This window comes from Quercus lobata, chromosome 3 (assembly GCF_001633185.2).
Source record: "Quercus lobata isolate SW786 chromosome 3, ValleyOak3.0 Primary Assembly, whole genome shotgun sequence".
NCBI classification, from domain to species: domain Eukaryota; kingdom Viridiplantae; phylum Streptophyta; class Magnoliopsida; order Fagales; family Fagaceae; genus Quercus; species Quercus lobata.
The window spans coordinates 40,945,828-40,968,245 of NC_044906.1; the positions used below are offsets into that span (position 1 = coordinate 40,945,828).

General features: G+C 39.0%; 1 protein-coding gene and 1 pseudogene across 1 annotated transcript; both read right to left on the reverse strand.

The window, feature by feature from the left end:
• Positions 1-216: 216 nt before the first annotated feature.
• LOC115982376 (NADH dehydrogenase [ubiquinone] 1 beta subcomplex subunit 7) lies at positions 217-6,145 on the reverse strand. Its single transcript, XM_031104953.1, has 2 exons — positions 5,647-6,145; positions 217-512 (listed from the first exon to the last, which is right to left on the reverse strand). The coding sequence occupies exon 1, from the start codon at positions 5,983-5,985 to the stop codon at positions 5,677-5,679; it is 309 nt and encodes a 102-aa protein (XP_030960813.1). The 5' UTR covers positions 5,986-6,145; the 3' UTR covers positions 217-512; positions 5,647-5,676.
• Positions 6,146-16,221: 10,076 nt separating this feature from the next.
• On the reverse strand, positions 16,222-17,669 carry LOC115980891 (annotated as a pseudogene).
• Between the last annotated feature and the right edge of the window lie 4,749 nt (positions 17,670-22,418).

Genomic DNA, 22,418 nt, shown 5'->3' on the forward strand with positions numbered 1-22,418 from the left:
CCAATATCAATATCAGTTATAGTGATGTCCTTCCCCTACTCATCTTTAATGATTGGCTTTATCATTGCATTGCATAGAAAAAGCAGGGCTACATTCACTATTATTGTCTCTCCATCTACTGTTATGAAAACCCACTCCTGCGTTTGCATCAGATAGGTAAAATTGGTGAAAAAAGAAATGCCTTTTGTTCCTAACCTAAAAATAAGTAAATTCACATCCATAATGAAAGCTCTTTCAGAACGAGAAATTTCCAAGTCCACAAATCTAATAGGCCAAGACAATGCTAGAGCTAGCTGAAACATGACATTACAGAAGGACAAGAAGAGCTAAGAAAGATCACCAAATGTCATTGTTGATTTTATTCCAAGTGTTGAGATAGAGTTGGAAACTGAAAAAAGAACATGAACAAATTTAGGTCTCACATTTGTCTCAGGACAAGAACTTTCAAATAACTTCCCATCAATAGCTGTGAAAAAAATTAGAGCATCCACATCTGAGCAATTTCTAGATGCCTGTCACAGACAACAGAACCAGTGTTATAGGCATGGGAAACCAAAAAGGGTAGAAAACTACTGAATTTAAAGAGAAAAAATAACAGATCATGACAAATATTCAACCGGGCGAACAATTCAAAGTTACTCATTATAAAAAAAATTTACACCAAAAAAAAAAAAAAAAAAAAAAACCCACTATTCAGAAGTATCAAATGCAAGGAATTGAATTAGTTAGGCAACACCATCTTAATTTCCTTTTTCCTTGCAGAAAATACCCAATTGGGTCGGGGGAACGTCTTTTAAAAGATTACGTGGTATGATATGGTGGGTGGGCACCTTAATTGACAACTACCTGCAGAAAAGCTGTAGTACAAGATGACAGGCTTGAGAGAGAGAGAGAGTGCAGTCTTTTCTTAATGGCTTCCACGAACTACCCAAATAAAACAATCCTTTACTGAGTGTAACGATTCATTAGGGTGGACTTTGGATCATTCAGTTAAATGTACACATAACACATGCTTGTGTGCCTCCATGCACTTGGAAATGATGAGTCATGACTGAAGTATGTGCTATTATGAAACAGAAAACATTGGGCATCAATCAAACTTCAGATATTCAATCTCAAATTTTCAATTGCTTTCTGCTGTTTAACAGAAAAAATAACAGTTCTTGTAGAAAAGCTCAGAGATGTGGCACGAATAAATTGTAACAGCTTAGCACAACAAGATTCTAATACACTAAACATCCATCAGTGGCCTAACACATGATATTATACGTCAAAAAATCATTAAAACTAAGAGCCACTTTGGTTCTCACTTCAAACTTGTTTATCCATTCATTGAGTATTTTACCAGACAATTTTCAGAAATAATTGATCCTCAAAACATTGAAATTTCTGAAGGTTTATTGTCAAATTCTTTAAATGACTTTCTGGAAATTGTCTTGTGAAGATTTAGAACTATTTGCCTCTAAGATCAAAAATATCTTGAGTTCATCAGGAATATTTCTGAAGTCCTTTTCTAAGAAATTCATCCACAAAATTTTATAAATTTTTAATCATTTTCTAAGAATGGGTTTCTGAAACAGTCTTCTTAAAATGGAACCACGCACAACCTAAGATTCCCTGATATATTCCACTTGTCCTTTCTCGGTGAGATCTTTTATCCAGTAAAAGGGGCTATATATTGTTTAATTCAGGTTTTTACCTATAAAAAAAAGGGGGCTATAAACACGATTTGAATAACCTCTATAGAATCTAGTATCTTGCCAGTTGCAATCTTGAATACAATTTTTTTTTTTTTGCTAAGTCTCGAATTCAAATGTATCAATTTTCTCCACTCCTATCAAATTGTCATTATGGTATTTTAGTTTACCGGGTTTTCTTCCAAACAGCAGTAAACAACACTTTGGGGGAAGCCTTTCACCACCACACCCTCCATGTAAACCAACAGCAGCAACTTAGTATTAGTATGGCAAAACAAGTGCCTTTCTTTCTCCAATGTTACACCAGCATGGCATTACTTAGATTTTTGTAATGATAGATAAAGGGAGAAAGCCGTGTGTCATTTGCAAGAGAGAACAGGTGCTTCTCATTGAAGAGTTTGACATTCTTGTTACACAACACTCCATCATTGCCACCATGAATAATAATAGAAATCAAGGTAACATATACAAAAGTCACTTCCATTGTATTTCACAAAGCCCAGGCCATATAAGCCATAACATCTATCAACTTGCATCATTTAGAAATGGCCACTCTATGACCTTAAGAGTGTATTTGGAGAAGGTATTAAATAATACACAGAATTTTGAAAATAAAGGAATTCTTAATCCTGCATTCCAAAACTCCACCATCAGGCTTGGGGTTCCCCCCCCACCCCCTCTCTTATATTGGTAAGTTATACACGGACTTAAATGAGTCTTGAACCTATGGCATCACCTTCCACTTTGGCTCTAGGGGCATGCTAGGTACTCTACATCTATTGTTTTACCTTCAAGATAATCTGACATGAAAAAAAAAAAATCTATGTGTGTATTCCAACCACCCTTCCCCTATCCTCTCTCCCATCTCCCTCCATTCCAAACATATACCCAAATATCAAACCCTTCCAACCACGTAAAATCATATCCACCTCATTCCTCTCTCTCTCCATCTTTGAAAGAAACTTAACACTTAATTCCTATTTTGATCTTTGTGAAAACAAAGAGTAGGGCAAACAGAGCAAGAAAGAAAGGAGACTGACTATTGAGAAGGGCAATTCATGGGTAATGTAGAGAACTAGATTGATCCATAAGTGAGCATGGGGAAATTCATGGATTCCTTTCACCAGGGCACAAAGAGCAGATGAATGTCTACAAGCATGGGGATGATTGAACATCATGATTGCCCCAGCTTGACAATCTGCAATAACATGGCCTTAGTCTTCAATTGGCAACAAGTAAATATGGAGAAAATGGGTACAACACTTCTTTCAGGAGTCTCAATACCTGCTCCTATCCCACTATCGGGTGATAACAAAGCTGCTTTACACATCACTTCCAATCCTGTATTCCATGAACGGATCAAGCATATTGAAGTAAATTGTCACTTTGTACAAGACAAGTTTCTAAGTGGAGAAATCACTACACCATTTGTGAATTTTGAACATTAACTTGCTGATATTTTTACAAAGTCATTGTTTAGGAGTCAGTTAGAGTCTATTTGTACCAAGCAGGGCTTAGATGATATGTATGCTGCACCTTGAGGGTGAGTGTTATAAAGATATTGCACTATGACTCATTGATAGATAGCTATTATGATATGACTTTTTGATAGATAGCTATTACACTATGACTTGTACAACTGTATTGTACTTTTCTAGAAGAGCCTAGAATATCATAATGGTGAGATGTCACTGATGAGGTATCCCCCACCTCATTATCAAGAATATTCTCTATTTCTTGTACGGAACTCTCCTATGCATACTGATTATGGTGGCTGAGGGCTGTATCAGAAATTTTCATATTCTCTCTCTTATTTCTCCATGAACTCACATTTTTTTAAAGGCAATTTAAAAATTGCAAACAATTTCACATGCTGTTCCAAGAATTTACCCTTTGATCACAGCAGACACCTCAGTACCTAATCTTTGACAGGTCTTTTCATGGTATTTTAGCTCATCTTCTTGTTAACTTCCAGCTACATTTTCAATCTGTATGATGTTTCACCTAACTACTGCACTTTTTCATCTTCATTGAACGCCACCTTATTTAATTTCTCCTTATATCCCAATTTTATTTGTCACTATTGACTCAGTATCATACAATTATATGTGAACCAACACACATCAATGAGAAGCAGAACATGATGACAATGTCTAACTATAATACACTTTTTTTTTTTTGGGATAAGTAATGTCTAACTATTATACTTAACACTCAACAATGTGTATCCCACATACATGACATACATGCATACTATTTGTCTTTTCTGTTTTTGGGGTTTATAGTTAATGCCTAAGAGTGTCATTGATCTATTATATGGATGGAGGAACCTGTTTGGTAATCATTACTCCTTTTGTTTGGAATCAAGCCCCTTTATGCCTGCAATGGACACTGTGGAGAGAGAGAGGAACAACTGTACTTTTGAAGACATGGAAATATCAGTTGTTCAACTAAAGCTGTCTTCTACAAGATACAGTTTGAAAGGTCCCATGTTTTGGGCTCTAGTGACAATCATTCTCTTTCTTTCCAATTGTACCTGTCACTCTTTGCGATTCTTTAGGACTACATCATGTATACATCCTGTGTACGTGAGGGAGTGCCTCTTGATCAATATTTTTTTTTTGTTGATAAGGAACTCTTGATCAATAAAATTTATTACTTTATATTAAAAAAATTGTAAATTTAGGGGGAATTCCCATGTACAACTACATGCAACTTGCAGCATACACAAACTCACTCAACTCAAACTTAGCATGGCAGTCCACATAAACTGCACAATTAAGTCTCTTACATCACGTGATAAAATAGCAGGTAGCCTAGGTCAAAAAAAAAAATTATGCTTCTGTCAATCAAATTTCCTATTTAAATGTGAATGTACTTCCAGAAAGAGGTTGAGTCAAGCTTTTAATCCATGGACAAAGGGCTAGAAAGCAGGGGCTGAACCATGAATTGAAGAAGAATCAAAAGCTAATTTTTTCTTAAGACCATTGAATAGGTTCAAGAGAAAAAAAAAAAAAAAAGAAATCCTTACGCATCTAAAACAAACTTATCATATGCAATTATGCACTCAGGCAGCTAAATGACCCTCTCTCAGCTGGAGCTGGAAACAATCCATGGCGAGGAAACTCACAGTGATTATAGCCAATGAGCTGTAGCACAACTAGCACCTCCTCCTCTTATAAGTGTTAGGTGGAGGGTGAAGTCTTGGGTTCAAGACCCATCAGGTGTGTAAATTACCAATCAAAAAAAATTATATCCATACCTCTCCCCTGAGTTACCCCTCAACTTCCAACAGTTATAACTCAAAACCACTCTCTCTTTTTCCCCCCCTATATTACTTGCTTCAATCAAGACCTGCATTGCCAATGATTGTAAACCATCCCTAAATCTTATATCTCTGATCAAAATCTTTGAAAATCAGCTAGTGATAGTATCAGAAGTTCAGTACTAGCGACTCTCTTAGACTTTATATTTGTAAGACTGCTCCCACCACTTGACCACCAACTATCCAACCCAGTAGGCAGTGAGCTCTATTGGATCCCTATCCAAAGCAACAATCTTGATGGGAACAAATTCACAGCCTCTAACTTAGTTTTGACTTTTGACACACAAAGCCCAAACCAAGCACAAACTAATCATAAAAAATAAAGAACCAACCACCACAATCCTCAAAATCTTCAAAATCAAAATCTCTATCAATCATTTCCCCACAAAATAATAACACAATCCAACAATAACCCATCAACTCAAACCCCCAAAACTTCATAGATCAACCAAAAATGCATCAATCAATAAAACCCACAAACAAAAAATCCTAAATTTCCACAACAAAATCCTAGATCATAAATAACCCAAAAAAAAAAAAAAAAAACACCCAGAACAAACCCATCATCAACCAAAGAAAGAAAAAACAAATAAATAACATATTTGGGGATTCAGAATCACTAACCCAAATGGGATTTGTGGGCGTCAGTCAACTCTATGAAGCATTGGCAGTGTTGGGAATGAGAGGAATGGGGCTCTTCTTGCCGCTCTTCGAGTTGGCCTCTTGTTGTTCACGGATCTTCTGCATCTTGATCATTCGCTCCATGACGAGCTCGTACTGGCACTTCTCATATATGTGGCGCTCAGTCTCGCACTTCCATGGGAGGTACAACTCGGCTTGCCTGCACTTGTTGAGAGGAATCAGCAAGTGGGCACACTGGTCTCTGTAGGGAATGGGGACCTTAGCCTCCACCATCTCAGCCTGTGTTGCTATCATCTTCTTCGATGACCCCTCCACTTCCATGGCTCTGCGGGTTTGCTTTTGGAATTCGGAGCTTTTCTTCTAACTGTGTTTTGGGGGTATGAGTGTATCCGGTCCTCTGCTTCACTGGTGGCTTTGTTAGTGTTTGGTGCTGTAATTGTAATGGGTTTTTAGGACCATGCACTTGCAAACTAGCATTTGGGCTTTTGGTACTCAGGTTCCCCAAGTGTCAATTTGGGAAAGATCCAATTGAATCTACAGGTTACTTCTTACCAAAATGGTAAAAATCTCAATTTACCACATTTCACTTCCTTTTTCTTTTTCTTTTTTACCAATGGGTTTTTACCATAATTTTTTTCTCATTTATTCGGTGACAATGACAACTACTCGATAAAATGATGAGTGATGGATAATCATTTTTATATAAACCTAATACAATTTTTCATTTATTTAGAGACGATCATACTTTTAAGTGGTAGTTAGATGAGGATCCTATATAGATAAATGAGAGTTTCTTGGATAGATCGAGAACTATAAGATTCTATTTTTTGTAGAAAAAAATATAATGAAAAATCAACAATAATAATAATACATATAAAAAAACCATAAGAAAAAAAAGAAGTAAATGTAACACAAATTATTCATAAAAAGGCACTAAACTACTAATTACTTAATACCAAATCACCAATACATAAATAAATAACAAGCTTCAAATTTCAAACTTAAAAGTTTCAAGTTCGAACATTATAAGTATAAGTGCTCGTGGAATGTGGGGGGTAAGGGATAAGGTTCAAGTCTCTAGAAAGGAACTCCACACATATATACATAAAAATTAGGCTAGAGTAGAATTCTATTTTGTAAATAAAAAATAAAAAATAAAATAAAATCGAACACCAAAAATATACATAATGTTCCAAATTAACAAATCTATCATTAACTACAACTACTATGACAAAAACAAAACAAAAAATACAAAATCATCCAAATTCCAAAGTTACAAAGATTTTACAAATGTTTCAATTGTATCAAGATAATAAAATATACCAAACCATTCAAAACTCATTACAACTTGATTAATAGAGCTAGACAATACAAATCTCACCATTGAGAGACATAATTACAAATAATTATAATAACTTTAATGGACATCGATTCAATTGCTTAGAGGTTATGTGAATGATTCTACACCAATCCAAATCGATTATATGGAATAGGATCTTAAGGATTCTATAGAGTAGGTTCTTAGGATCTTACATTCCATCATCCAGGATTGTGATCCCATGTCAATCCTACACCATAAAAGATTCAACACTAATTTGGATCATTTTTATGAAGTAGGATTGTAGGATATTAGGATTCTGAGATCCAAGATTAGGATTTTGACAACCACACATACCACCTACCATTTTTTTTTCTTTTTTCCTTTCTTTATTTTTTGAATGATTACGTATTATTATTCAAAATGAATGGTAAAAACAAAAGTTAGTCCAGACAATCTACATCCTCTAAGATGACCCAAGAAGAGCAGGATGAAATTGTTAAGGGCATCCAAATAGCATTACAAGAAATTCGGGTAACAAGCAAATGGGCAAGACCGCAAGAACATTGCAATTCCTATGGAAAAAAATGAGTCCCAAAAAGTGATAAATTACATCTTCCCTTGATGGAGTTGCTCAATTACCACCTGCCACTTGCCTCAATTGGTATTTCCTGACTTTCTGTGAGGGAAGAATTTGGATTTGTACAAGGGGCTAGTCTCTTTAAAATTTTCCAAGAAAAAAAGGGGGGAAAAATCATTTTAAACCCAACAATTTAGGGGTAAAACAAATTAAACCCATAGATTTAAAAGTAACAAATCAAACCTTAGAGTCTTAAGAAGTAATAAATTAAACCCTATAGTTTCAAAGGTAACAAATGTAACTTTGAGGGTTCTAAAAGTAACAATTTAAATCCTTAATATATATTAGCCTCTAAGCACACGTGTGCTCAGAGGCTTTTTTTATGTTTTTGGATAAAGGTTAATAATTTATATCTTAAATTTGAAAAAATATATATATATTTTTTTTCACACAAATAAAACTGATAAACTTTAGAAATAAGAAGTAACTATATATATTTTTTTGAACGTGTGTTTGAAAGTGGTGTAGTGATATAGTGAAAAGTTTGGGTAGGAAAAATAAGATGAATGTGAGTGCAAAGAATGCTAAATTTTAGGAGATCTCTTAATTTTTTATTTTTTATTTTTTAAATTAAGGGTATTTTACTTTTAGTAGGATGAAAAAGGAATAAAAAAATGCTAAATTTTAGGGAATAAAAAGATGAACGTGAAGGGAAAAAAATCCAAAATTTTAGGAGTTCTCTTTTTGAATTCAAAATGAAATTTGTTATTTGACATTTATAACTCTATTTTTAAGAGAAGTTACCATTCATTAATGAGGGTATTTCTAAACTACAAAAAAAGTTCAGTTCAAAGAGGGGAATCCTCTTATAGATAGTTGTAAGGACCAAAAAAAATCTAGCAGTCTAGGCCCACTTAGAACAGTGGGTTTATACAGTTCAACTATGGCCCAAATCAATAGATTTGTAAGAGAGGGAATCAAACAACAAGAGAGGGCCTAACCCGAGGATGGAAATATGGAAAAAAAGAAAAAGAAAAGAAAAGGCATTATGTTATAGAAGTTGTGAGCAAATATCTAAGTACAAAACTGCCCAAGGAAGCCAATGATACACAGAAATATCCACTACTCACTCTCTTCTCTTAATGTTCTTCTTGTTACTCTCACTTTTGATATTTATGCTTGATCCCCTTCTATGAGAACAATCTTTTTCTTATATACTCCCTTCACTTCACATCCTAACCCCCCATCTTTACCTAACAAATTTCTCCTAGCAACACCTGTCCCTTTAAACATCTGTAGAATGTGGTATAAGGAGTTGCTTAGTTGTGAATTACACTGTTTAAGTCACTTTCTCATCAATGTAGCTGATAAAGCTATTGCCCACTATTTAATGTGGAGGCAATAGGCTACTTCTTGCTGGAAACTTCCCTTACTCCTCATGATTCTCTTTCTTCAGCCAATCCTTCCCACCTGAAGCTCCTAGGAACCTTTTGCCTCTTCTCCTCTTATCCTCGGGTAACCTCCCTCTTTGGATATGTAATGCCCCAATATCCACTCTTTAATTCTACAACCCTTTCCTTAGTCCTTGGGCCCCTACAATAGCCCCCTAAAACTTTGCCATTAATTCTGAGATAAAAGCAAGGTTTTAGTTACAAGACTTGATCTCACATGTACCACATGCGTTCCCACATGGTAACGTCCTTTCACCTGTCTCTAGCACGCTTTTGACGCTTTGAAATCCATGATCTTGTATTTATAGTGTCAGGGTAGCTGCTTGTCCCCCCACGTTCTACGATGCAATGAGGATCCTATGGTCCGTGTTTCTCCTCATTTATGAGCTGGAAAATTACTACTCATTTTTCACCCCTATATAAGGAGGACTTGGGGCTGTCTTTACTTCATTTATGCATTTTGGCAATTTGTGTTGAAGCAGCTTCTCAAGGAGAAATCTTTTCATTGCTCGTAGGTGTGTTCATACTCCCATTTTTCTTTTGCACAAATTTACATTTATCTTACCATAAAACTCCATGGGTAGATTTGCTAGGCTAGTAGATACTCTCGAAAGCATGTCCACCTTTAGGGCGTAGTATAGGATCCCTAATAGTGTTGAACTCCAACATTGTGAAATAGGTGAATGGTTGGTCATGAACAGACCTCCTAGATCCGTAGTCATTCCAATGATCGCCTTTATAGAAGGCGTGATAGGAATTCCCATGGGAAGGGTCACCCGAGACTACCTAATGAATTATAGGCTTACCCCCACCCAATGCTCCCTAAATGTTTTTAGGGTCCTCGGATGTGTAGACATGCTAAACAGAAAAATGGGGACCAACCTAAAATGGCATGACGTAAACTGGGTATACAACTGTCAAAAGGGGGAAAAGACTAAATACTACATTAAATGTAGAGTTCCTTCCGTTAGGTTAATCTCCTGCCTACGTAACTCAAGCAAAGGTATGGACGAGAACTTCCTTATCATTTCGGGAGACTAGCATGATGGATTGCACTGTCCTACTCGGGAAGGGGAACTAGGTAGGGTTCCCAAGGACCATAGACACATATAGGATCTTGCCTAGCTCTTACAAGTTTAAGTGTTTTTTTTTTTTTTTGGATTTATAACTCTTATTGTTTTTATTGGCAGACGAATACCACACTACCCCGTCCAAGCATCTGGTGAACTTCACAGACCTAAACCAAATCCTTAAGTCAAAGATTTTTCTACACAAGGACAGTCAACTCCAAGCTGCGCACTTCATTCTCGGATACAAGCCTCTCACCAAACGTTTTTAAAGCCCAAAGAACGTCATTAGAGCTAGTGACCCTCAGTTGACTTTAACAGACGTAGCTGTCCTAGGCTTCCTATTAGCTGAACCTCCTTTAGCTAGAACTCAAGACACTCAACTTCTAGCCCCACTTGTAGCCAAGCTCTTCTACTCATAAGAACCTCCCATTGTTTCAAATGAAGAAACCAAAGAACCCACTCTTGAACCTACTCAGGAAGTGATAGATAAGGACTTCGAGGTTTTCTATTAGTAAGAGGACTTCGAGAATGCTCATAGTACCTTTTACCGCACTCTACGCCCCACACAAGTCAGCACTAACCAAGAGAGTGCCAATATTCCAGAAGGAATGGGATTCGAGGAAAAGACCTCGAACCTTCTTGCTTTGCTAACGGCCCATGCTGGGGGCTTTTCTTCAATTGTCGGGGTGGTGCCCCGACCACCCACTCCTGCTCCGACGCGTGCATCTTTTGTTGATGCCGCTGACAAGAAGAGGAAGAGGGCCCAAGAAGGCAAAGGCACTAAGCGTGCCGAGGAGGGAGAAGTCACCCACTCTTCTCACCAGCCCCTAGCCAAGAAGGCCTGAACAACTAAGGGCCAACAGAAGAAAAGCGCCTCCACTAGGGCCTCTAAAGAGTCGGAGGGAGACCAACAACCCAAGCCTTTTGTTTAGAGGCCCTTATTCACCCTGAGCTTAAGTAGTCCTGTGTTGAGTGACGCCAACTTGAGGGACCATCAGAAAGGTAGCTCAGGCCTTGCAGTAGAGTGCTTAGAGAAAGCCTTATGCCTACCTGAGGACATGCAAGAGCTAAGTTCCTTTAGGAAACGCGAAGTTTTCCTATCTTTGAAATAGGACCTAGCAAAGGTATATAATTATCCTTCTCTCTTTATAAAGTAAAATAATACGTGTACAAACCCTAACCGATATTAATTTTGTAGTCGGTCCAAGTTGCCTTCATGGCTGGGGAGTGGCTGGACCACGCATTGGACCATGCCAGGCAAGCTGACAGCAGTCGAGAAGGCCCACGCGAAGGTGGACAAGAAGTTTAAGGAAACTCTTGCCTAACTGACTAAGATTGAGAAGGCTCAAAAAAATGCTGAAGTTGCCCTGGCCAGCTATGAAAAACAAGCTGCAGAGTGCCTATAGGCCCAAAAAAAGGTCGAGAATAAATTGGCACTGAACATGGTGGAGCTGAAGTAGTTGCACAAGCAGCTGAAGGCCAAGGATGATGAGAAGGCTAAGGTCGAGCAGGTGGCTTATGATGCGAGCATGACTAAGGCTGCAGAAAGCCTCACTGCCCAACTCAAGGACGTTGCTCGGGCCTTTTGCTTGGAGGTGTGGGGTCAAGCCCTGAATGCAGCTGGGGTCAGTATTGAATTAGAGCTCAGGACTCTAGACAAGGTCTACTACCCTGCTGCCTTGCGCTTGGCCCCCAGCCCCCCACAACCTTTAGTGACCCCTAGCTCTGCCCCTACTTTTTCCTCAACCCAGCTTGCCTCTACTCCGTCTGCTACACTAGCTAAAGACAAAGAGAAGGAGCATCCCACTCTAGCCATCGTGGTGGACGTGGAAGACGGAGGAAGCAACTAAAGTGGCCCAATTGAAGAGGAAAAAGAAAGAGAAGGAGTAGGAAAAGAAGGGAGGAAAAGAAAAAGAAACCTCTACATAGCTAGAACCTAGACTAAGAAACTGATAGTCAATTTTGTAATTGGGATTAAATGTAGTTGGTGCCCTCTTTTTCTTTCCATTGTACTCCAACTCTTAAACTTTAATGAAAAAATTTAAACTTCATTTTATGCTTTTTCAACTGTTTAATTTATACTTGTCAGTTTACATTCCACATTACTTTCTTTTCCTTATAATAGTTTCAACATACTAACTTGTAATTTAATTATGAAATATTTCTTATCCATCTAATCAATCTGAAACGACTTATAAGATAATTACTAGACTAACTCATAGAATTTAATAAAAATACCAATCAACACTTACCTTAAGTTAGACTTGGAATCCGAAGCAAACCAATTGGCACTGATCCGGAAATCCAAGGAGGCGCTTAAGATCCTTATCCTTACCTTATACTTAAGCAACTTCCTACGTGACCCGAGGAGCCACATCAAACCTAGATGCTGGCCAACACTTAGAAGTTTTTTCTATAACAGTTAATTTACCCAAGGCTTGTGACCCGACGAGTCGAACAAGGCCGAGGTTCTATTTAACACTTAGAATTTTTCCATATAAGGTTAATTTACCTAAGGCTTGTGACCCCAAGGAGTCAAACAAGGCCGAGGTTTTGTTTAACACTTAGAATTTTTCCATATAAGGTTACCTCAATAAACGCATCCATTGTGTAGCATAAATAAACCAAACATGAATAGCAAAGAAGTTCACAAGATTAATAATAATAACACCGCAAATTATTTACATTCCAAGAACGAGGAATTACATTTTCATCCAAATCTTCTAAATAATAAGCCCTAATGCCAGCAATAAAGGTTATCCTATAAGGCCCTTCCCAGTTGGGGCCTAGTTTTCCCCAGGCAGAGTTCTTTGCTGTCCCCACCACTTTTCTCAAAACCAAATCTCCCGGAGCTAATGGCCTTAACTTCATCCCCTTATCATACCCTTACTTAAGTCTCTGCTGGTAATGTGCCATTTTTACTGCAGTAACCTCTCTCATTTCCTCGGCCACATCTAGGCTATCTAAGAGTAAATAATAATTTTCCTCAGCATTGAGCTGATCAGTTCTTAGGGTTGGGAATCCTGACTCTAAGGGAATTACCGCTTCTACCCCATAAGTCATTGAAAAAGGAGTCTCTCTTATTGATCTTCGAGGCGTAGTACGATAAATCCACAATACATGAGGCAATTCATCCACCCATTTCCCTTTAGCGTTATCTAATCTTTTCTTCAGCCTAGACACTATAACCTTATTATTGGCCTCGGCCTGACCATTCCCTTGAGGATAAGTAGGTGTAGAATACCTGTTCCTAATCCCTAACTCTCCATGATATTTTCGAAAGGCTTTACTATTAAACTGCATACCATTATCTGAGATCAATGTGTGTGGGACTCCAAACCTTGTGACGATATTTCTCCAAATAAACCTCTTAGTGTCCACGTCCTTGATATTAGCAAGTGGCTCAGCTTCCACCCACTTGGTAAAATAGTCTATCCCTACGAGGAGCCACCTTCAATTCCCTGTAGCTTGAGGAAATGGTCCAACTATATCCAAGCCCTACTGAACAAATGGCCAAGGGCTGGAGAGTGGATTTAAGACTCCCCTTGGTTAATGAATATTTGGGGCATATCTCTGACATTGATCACACTTTCCAGCCCTTGCCCTTGGACATTGGTCACATAATCTTGCGAGACTTTCTGCATGCTTAACCACCAATATCCCTGGGTAAGGGCTTTATGGGCTAAGGATCTCCCTCCTGTGTGGCTCCTACATATCCCTTCATGTAATTCTTCCAACAAGGGCTCCATTGCCTCAGGGTGCACACATAAGAGGTATGACCCTGAATAAGTGCGCTTATACAATTTCTGTTCTTCAGATAGCCAATAACGGGGATCCTTCTTGCGCACTTTTTTGGCCTCTTCCTTATCTTCGGACAACAAACCTTGCTTTAGAAAAGCTACCAAGGAGTCCATCTAGCTCGATCCAACTTGGATGCTATACATCTTGATCGAGAGCTTCTCTACAAGACTAGAGCTAGTCATGTCTTCAACAATAACAACCCAAGGAAGGCTTGACCCTAGAGAAGTTGCCAACATAGCCAAAGAATCTGCATGGGAGTTCTGACCTCTCGGAATTTGCTTCAAAACAAAGCTCCTACACTAGGCCTAAGCCTATTTTACTTTAGCAAGATATCCTTACATCTTCTCATCTCTGGCCTCAAACTCTCCATTGACCTGGCCAACCACCAACCGATAATCAAAATACAACTCTACCATTTCTCCTCCTAGTTAACTGACCATAGCCACTCCAGCTAGCAGAGCTTCATACTTAGTCTCATTGTTGGTAGCTAGGAAACCTAACCGCAATGATTTCTCCATCACCAGCTTCTCGAGAGTGATCAACACAATCCCTATCCCTACTCCTTTTCGGTTAGCTACTCAGTCAATGTACACTTCCCACGGGAGAATAACCATGGCCGAGGTGGTCATAACACCTAATACTTTCTCTTTCGCACTCATCGTACCCTCGGTGAATTCTGCCACAAAGTCTGCTAGGACCTGCCCTTTTATAGCAATTCGAGGCATGTACTTGACATCATAGGCACCCAACATGGTTTCCCACTTGGCAATTCTGCCCGTATAGTCTGATTTTCGTAAAAGAGCTTGCAAAGGGAGCTGGGTGAGCACCACCACAGTATGAGCCTGAAAATAATGAGAAAGCTTCCTAGTGGCATGCATAATGGCCAATACTACCTTCTCGAGGGGTAAATAACGTGACTCAGCCTCCTGCAAAGATTTACTGACATAGTAGACAGGCCTTTGGACCCTATCCTCATTTCTAACCAAGACCAAACTAACAACATAATCTGTAACTGTCAGGTACACATTCAGCACTTCCTCCTTCTCGGGCCTGGAGAGGATTGTAGGACTTGACAAATACTGCTTAAGCCCCTTAAAAGCTGCTACACACTCCTCAGTCCAATGAAAGTCCTTCCACATGTGAAGAAGCTAAAAGAACGGACGACATACGTCCGCAGACCGAGAAATGAACCTATTCAAAGTTGTTTCCATCCCAGTCAATTTTTGTACTTCTTTGGGATTCTGAGGAGGGTGCAAGCCGCTAATAGCCATAATCTGATCGGGGTTGACCTCAATCCCTCGGTGTGTTATCATGTAGCCTAGAAACTTTCCCGAGCTAACCCCAAAAGAATACTTGGATGCGTTCAGACGTAGCTTATGTTCTCTCAACACTGAGAATACTTCTCCCAAATCCGCCAAATGCTTTTCTACCTGCCTACTCTTTATTACCATGTCATCAATGTAGGCCCCCATATTCCTCCCAATCTGTGATTCAAACATCCGCGTCACCATTCTTTGATACGTGGATCCTGCATTCTTAAGGCCAAAGGGCATCACCCGATAATGATAGTTCCCATTAAGAGCACGAAAAGCTGTCTTCTCCTGATCAGACAGTGATAAGGGTATTTGATGGTATCCTTAGAAGGCATCCAAAAAACTCATCCGAGGATACCTCATTGTTGCATCCACCAACTAATCAATCCTGAAGGGAAAGGGATCCTTTGGGCAAACCTTATTCAGATCAGTGAAGTCCATACATACATGCCACTTCCCATTCTTCTTCTTTACTACCATAATATTAGCCAGCCACTTAGGGTAGAAGATCTCCTTAATTGCTCCAGCTTGTTTCAACTTGTTTGCTTCTACCCTTACTGCTTCGGCATGCTTTTTGGATGAGCGCCGAGGAGGTTGCTTACATGGTGTGGTCTCGGGATTCACATTCAATTGATGACATAAACTCAGGATCAATCCCTGGTACATCAGAAGTGCTCCAAGCAAACACATTAATGTTGACTTCCAAAAACTTCACCAACTATGCCTTTTCCAATGGTGGTAACTGGGATCTCACTTGAAAATGTCGCCCTTCATCTTGCCTTATTACCACCTTCTCCAGCTCCTCGAACGACTCTCCACATGCCTTGGATTGCTACCCCTTACAGGGCCCTTTAGTTGCTATAGGACTTAATCCTTTGCTGCTGCAACAAGATCTACAGGATGCTTCGTAATTGTTGACACCAAACATTGTCTAGCCTTTGCCTAGGTAACAACCAGCTCCCCCACTCTCCCTCGAGTGGGATACTTGACTTTCAAATGCAAGGTTGAAGACATCGCACCCATATCATGAAGCCAGGGTCTGGTTAAGATAGCTTTGTAAAGGGAGTAGGCTTTTACCATGATAAAGTTGACCTGCACCTCCTAGTCCCCGGCTTAACCTTATCATTCCACAGGGGATTACCATCCTCCCACCAAAACCCATCAAGGGTGAATCATACCTTTCCAGGTCTTCGGTTTTTAAATTTAACCCCTTATACAAATCAAGGTACATGATCTCTGCTCTGCTTCCCTGATCAACTAGTACCCTATTTACGTCATATCCACCGATCCTTATGGTAACCACCAAAGCATCATCATGTGGTTGGAATGTTCCCTCCTTATCCTCCTCAGAGAAACCCAAGGCAGGGGTGGCCATCACTTTGGCTCTTTTAGGGGCCTGGTCTCTGGTCTCTACGTTGGGGCCCCCAACCACGGACATGACCCTGGAACTTTCCCCAACATCACTCCGTGGCTTAGCAAAGATCACACTAATAGTTCCCAACGCTAGGCGAGAAACACCATCCCCATGAAACCTAACTCTCGAGTGCCCGATCTACCCCGTAGGCTAATGTAAGAACTGGTTGAGCTTCCCTACCTTCACCAATTGATTTAAGTGATCACGCAGGGTCCTACAATCCTTCGTTGTGTGTCCTCTGTCCTATTGGTAATGGCAATAGAGGCTTTGGTTCCTCTTAGATGAATCCCCACCCATCTTATTGGGCCATTTGAAATATGGCTTGTTTTTTATCTTCTCCAATATTTGATACACTTTAAATAGTGAATTGACCAATTGAGCTCCCGTGGATGACGTCTGATTAGAGAAATCTCTTATAGGCCGATTATTATGATATCCTTCTCCCCGAGGATCCTTCTTTTCTGGGAACATCTTAGCTTTACCTTTTCCCTGTACTTAATCATTCTCTACCGTTTAAACTTATCTATGTTATCCATAAGCTGACACATATTCAAAGCATAATTCATCGTTAATGACTTCCTCAACTCATGCTTTGTAAGGAGGCCAACCTTAAAGGTTCTCACTGCTAAATCCTCAAAGTCTCCATATATTTCATTATAAGTTTCCCAATACCTATCCGAGTAAGTCTTAAAGGTCTCTCCTTCCCTCATCGTCATAGACAACAGAGAATCTACTGGCTTGGGGACCTTACTGCACATTATGAATCTAGCGCCGAATGCCCTCGTCAACCCCTCAAAGGACCCTATTGACCCCTCCTTCAAGGCATCAAACCAACGCATAGCTGCCGGCCCGAGGCTGGAAGGGAAACCTTTGCACATGAGAGCCTCATTACCAGACTGAACTGCCTTCTTCTAGTTAAAGTGGCTGACATGCTTCACGGGATCAGTCCTTCTATTGTAAACGGTGAAAGTTGGCTGGGGAAACCGATGAGGGAGCCTGGCCTTGTTGATTCTCCTAAGAAAAGGTGACTTAGAAATTTGTTGTGGGGCTTTACTCATTGCATCATTCCCCATGCCACGGTGGGAAGACCTCCTCTCACGCTTGTTTCTATTCTTTTCCAACTTATCCTAGCGTGGAGATGCAAAGTAGGACTCACTAGATGGAGTGTGATGATGGTGGACTCCTCCTATCACTCTCCCTACGTCTCAACTTCCTACGCAAGTGATCTATCTCCTGTTGCAACTTCTGTGTCTCCTGATCATGTGAAACATGACTCCTTGTCCTTGAATGACTCCGCTTATTGCGATCTGTGTGGTAAGACTCTACCATAATGCTTGGGGTGCGTTGCCTATCTCTTCTTCGCTCCAAGTTAACAAACTGGTTCTCCTTTTGCGAGCCAACCGATTCTTCCCTATCTTGGCCTACGTTAGCCATGACTCCTCAGGACAACTCCATTGCACCTTGATGTTTCCCACAAACGCCGCCAATTGTATGGACCAAAAAAAATCTAGTAGCCCAAGCTCACTTAGAACAGTGAGTTTATATAGTTTAACTATGGCCCAAATCAATAGATTTGTAAAAGAGGGAATCAAACAACAAGAGAGGGCCTAGCCCGAGGATGGAAATATGGGGAAAAAAAAAAAGGCATTATATTATAGAATATGTGAGCAAATATCTAAGTACAAGACTGCTTGAGGAAGCCAATGATACACAGAAATATCTACTGCTCACTCTCTTCTCTCAATGTTCTTCTTGTTACTCTCACTTTTGATATTTATGCCTAATCCCCTTCCATGAGAACCATCTTTTTCTTATATACTCCCTCCACTTCACATCCTAATCCCCCATCTTTACCTAATAAAATTTCTCCTAGCGATACCTGTCCCTTTAAACATCTGAGGAATGTGGTACAAGGAGTTGCTTAGCTGTGAATTATACTGTTTAGGTCACTTCCTCATCAATGCAGCTAATAAAGCTGTTGCCCACCATTTAATGCAAAGGCAACAGGCTACTTCTTACTGGAAACTTCCTCTACTCCTCATGATTCTCTTTCTTCAGCCAATCCTTCCCACCTGAAGCTCCTAGGAACCTTTTGCCTCTTCTCCTCTTATCGTCGGGTATCCTCCCTCTTCGGACATGTAATGCCCCAATATCCACTCTTCAGTTCTACAACCCTTTCCTCGGTCCTCGGGCCCCTACAATAGTATAGATTAAATCTCAAATACAATCCACATAAATAAGGTGAGGTTCAATTTGTTACTTTTTGAAACTTCAAAGTATAATTCATTAATTTGTTTAAACTACATGGTTTAATTTGTTATACCCTATAAATTATTGGGTATAAAATGTAATTTTCTTAAAAAACAAAAGAGATAAGCATTTGACTTTTGATTGATATATTTATAATAATTAAAAATATCTAACTTTTTTTTTTTTAAAGTTAATTTTACAGCACCTGAAATGTACCTACAATACATATTGAAAAGCGCTGCAATAGGGTCTTTTTAATTATATTCATTGAAGACCTAGGTTACGTTTGGATTGGGCGTTTACTGTGAGCGTTTCACGTTTGTGTTTTTGATAGGCGTGGGACCTGGCTACAGTGGCAGCAAGTAAACGCACAAAACCTCCACATTGAAATGCAAAATGAAACTCCAATACGCACCATTTCATTAAAACGTCTTTGCATGTAGGTACTCCACTTTTTTGGTGAGCATAAACACAAAACGCGTTGAATCCAATCTGTACTGTTCACAACACTCTCTGACCCACGAAGCAGAAGGACAAAACACTGCGTTCTCTTTAACGGCTAAACTTTTGTATTCCCTTTCTTCCTCTCAACTACCGTGCAGAGATGTCTTCAATTTTCATCAATGCCCCGTCCTCTTCGTCTTCAATGAAATGCACCTACCCTTCATCTTGCAATAAACCATCAAAACAAGAGTTGAAACACGGTAATTACAATCCCACACGGAACAAGCGAACCCATCCGTTCGTGCTTCGCTCGAGCTCACCTTCTCTCCGCTTGGGATGTCGTTGCCGCCACTGTGGGTCTCTACATTCACGGGTACTGTTCTGTCTAACTTTTCATACTCTCTGATCTATTGCTCTCTGGTTATATTGTTTTCCATGAACACAGTTCAATCTGTGGTTTTGTGTTCAACATTTATGTGTAATTTTAGTTCAATGTTTGTGTGTGGTTTTTGTGTTTTCCATGACATTGGTATGTGGGTTTCTCTCTCATTCATGTAATTTTGGGTGTTTCTCTTCCTCCCTATGTTGTATTTGGATTATATATGTGAGTTTACTTTGTATTTTTCATGTGGGCATGCGTAACTGATTATGATATGCATACAAACTGTTCGTTGAAATGCCTCAATGAGTATAGAAGGAAGTTGTAGTAAAAATGGGTAAGGGGAAATCGAAGGCCGATGGTAATCAATTGAGAACTGGGTGGAAAGATTCTAAGGAACTAAAAATTTATTGTGATTTGTCTGCTGCTCAAGTCCTAGACGACAAGAAGCATCAAGGATTTTTTAGAAAGGAAGGGGTTGATGTAGTGATTGAGTAGTTGGGTGAAATAGGAAAAGTGGTGACTCACACGCAGTTTAAAAACAAATGGGATCATCTGAGAAAACAGTGGAAGGCTTGGTAGGAGTGTTTTGGTGAGACTGGGTTAGGTTATGATCCTATAACTGGGGTTATTCAGGCCACTGATACTGATGAGTGGTGGACCCAAAAGATTTAGGTTAATTCACTTTACATAATTGTGAAAAACTCAGCTGTCTACAACTAATATTGTGTTCTAACTACCGGTTGTCCACATGTAGGCATGTCCCAAGGCATTAACCTTTAAAAACAAACCTTTGCCGAATGTTAAGTCCATAGAAATCATGTTTAAAGGCACGGTTACAACGGGAAAAAATGCATTCTACACGAGTGGTGAAATACCAAATGAATACACCGAAGGGTCTGAGAACTCCACCGATAGCAAAGAATTTATTGACCCCCAATGTGAACCCTCTGTGAACTTAGTTGACCTAATGGAGGTTGAAGGCCTAGCATCGTCCAAAGCAAGACCGGCAATGAATAAGGGGAAAGGCTTGGCAAGCGGTGTCCAACTTTCAGGGGAATTTGCAAGAAACCAAGAAAGAAGCATTCAACCATTCAAGAGATGTCCGACTCTTTGAAGAGCATGTCAGATGTTATTGTTGAAAGTAAAAGTGTAAGTACTTATAATACACCATTTCGCACCATAGCAGCTAATGAGATGCAAGCAATTATGGACATTGTGTTAAGTCTTCCTGGGGTGCAAGCGGGTGATCACCTTCATATGTTCAGCACCTTCTTCTTCGTGAATAACGTAGACGGTAGGAACATGTTTGCAGCTAATGTTCAGAGGAAGGAGGCCCAGCTAAGGTGGCTAGAGAAGCAGTACGAAATGAACCCTCAGTTTCATGTTCTTTGAAGGAAAGGGGCTTGTCTACAGCCCGAGTTGCTTATCTTTATGTACCTCTTGGTGTTGTAGTGATTGGATTATCTTTATGCATCCCTTTTCTCATAAATTGAGTATGTACAGGAGAAATGGGGTAATATTTCACTCTCTTTGCTAACAGGTTCACAATTTTTTTCTTTTAGAAGTACTGTTCTTAGAAAAGGAATGCATAGTGTGTTGGCCATCATAACAATGGGTACAAAGAAACTAATCTAATTCCAACAACTACATGACAACTTTAGCAATGGGTACAAAAAAAAAATTTATGTATATTTTTCCTCTTTTTTTTTTTTTTTTTTTTTTTTGGAGTACAAAAGCACCCTAGATCTTCTCTAGTATTGTTCACAGGTATTGTTCACATAGCCCGTGAACAGTACCAGATGCCACTAGATGATGGGTTTCATTTTCATGCCTTTCATTTAATTGTTTTCATCATTTTTTTTTTAAAGGAATTGCATGTAGATTTTTTATAACAGTAGTTTTAAATGTTGTGGAGGTGAACAAGGGTTGTCATTAGTTGCTTCTTTTTTTTTAATTTTTAATTTTTATTTTAATGGTATACAATGGTACGTGTGTTTTAAGATCACATGTAGCGATTGATTAATGATAATGAGTCTTTCAGTTGATTAATTATAGGAGTATGCTGATAATTAATTAGGATCACATGTAGCCATTGATTTATTCTATTGTTAATATTTTTTTCTTTTATTTGTTACCAAAATGAAGTAGTTGTACCTGTGTAGTGTCAGTGTCTGTATGAAATCATGTCAAGTTGGTGCTTCTTTCTTTTAAATATGTGCAGAAAAGGATTAGCCAACCCAATTTTTCCTCTCTTTTTTTTTTTTTTTCTTTTTGGGTACAAAAGCACCCTAGATCTTCTTTGGTACTGTTCATGGGTACTGTTCACATAGCCCATGAACAGTACCAGATGCCACTAGATGATGGGTTTCATTTTCATGCCTTTCATTTAATTGTTTTCATCTTTTTTTTTTTTTAAGGAATTGCATGTAGATCTTTTATAGCAGTAGTTTTAAATGTTGTGGAGGTGAACAAGGGTTGTCATTAGTTGCTTTTTCTTTTTATTTTTTTTCTTTTTTAATTTTTATTTTTTATGGTATACAATGGTACGTGTGTTTTAAGATCACATGTAGCCATTGAATAATGATAACGAGTCTTACAGTTGATTAATTATAGAGGTATGCTGATAATTAATTAAGATCACATGTAGCCATTGATTTATTCTATTGCTAATATTTTCTTCTTTTATTTGTTATCGAAATGAGGTAGTTGTACCTGTGTAGTGTCAGTGTCT

Excerpts from the sequence above, each read along its gene's own strand:
- LOC115982376 (XM_031104953.1), bottom strand. The coding sequence starts at position 5,985 with ATGGAAGTGGAGGGGTCATCGAAGAAGATGATAGCAACACAGGCTGAG.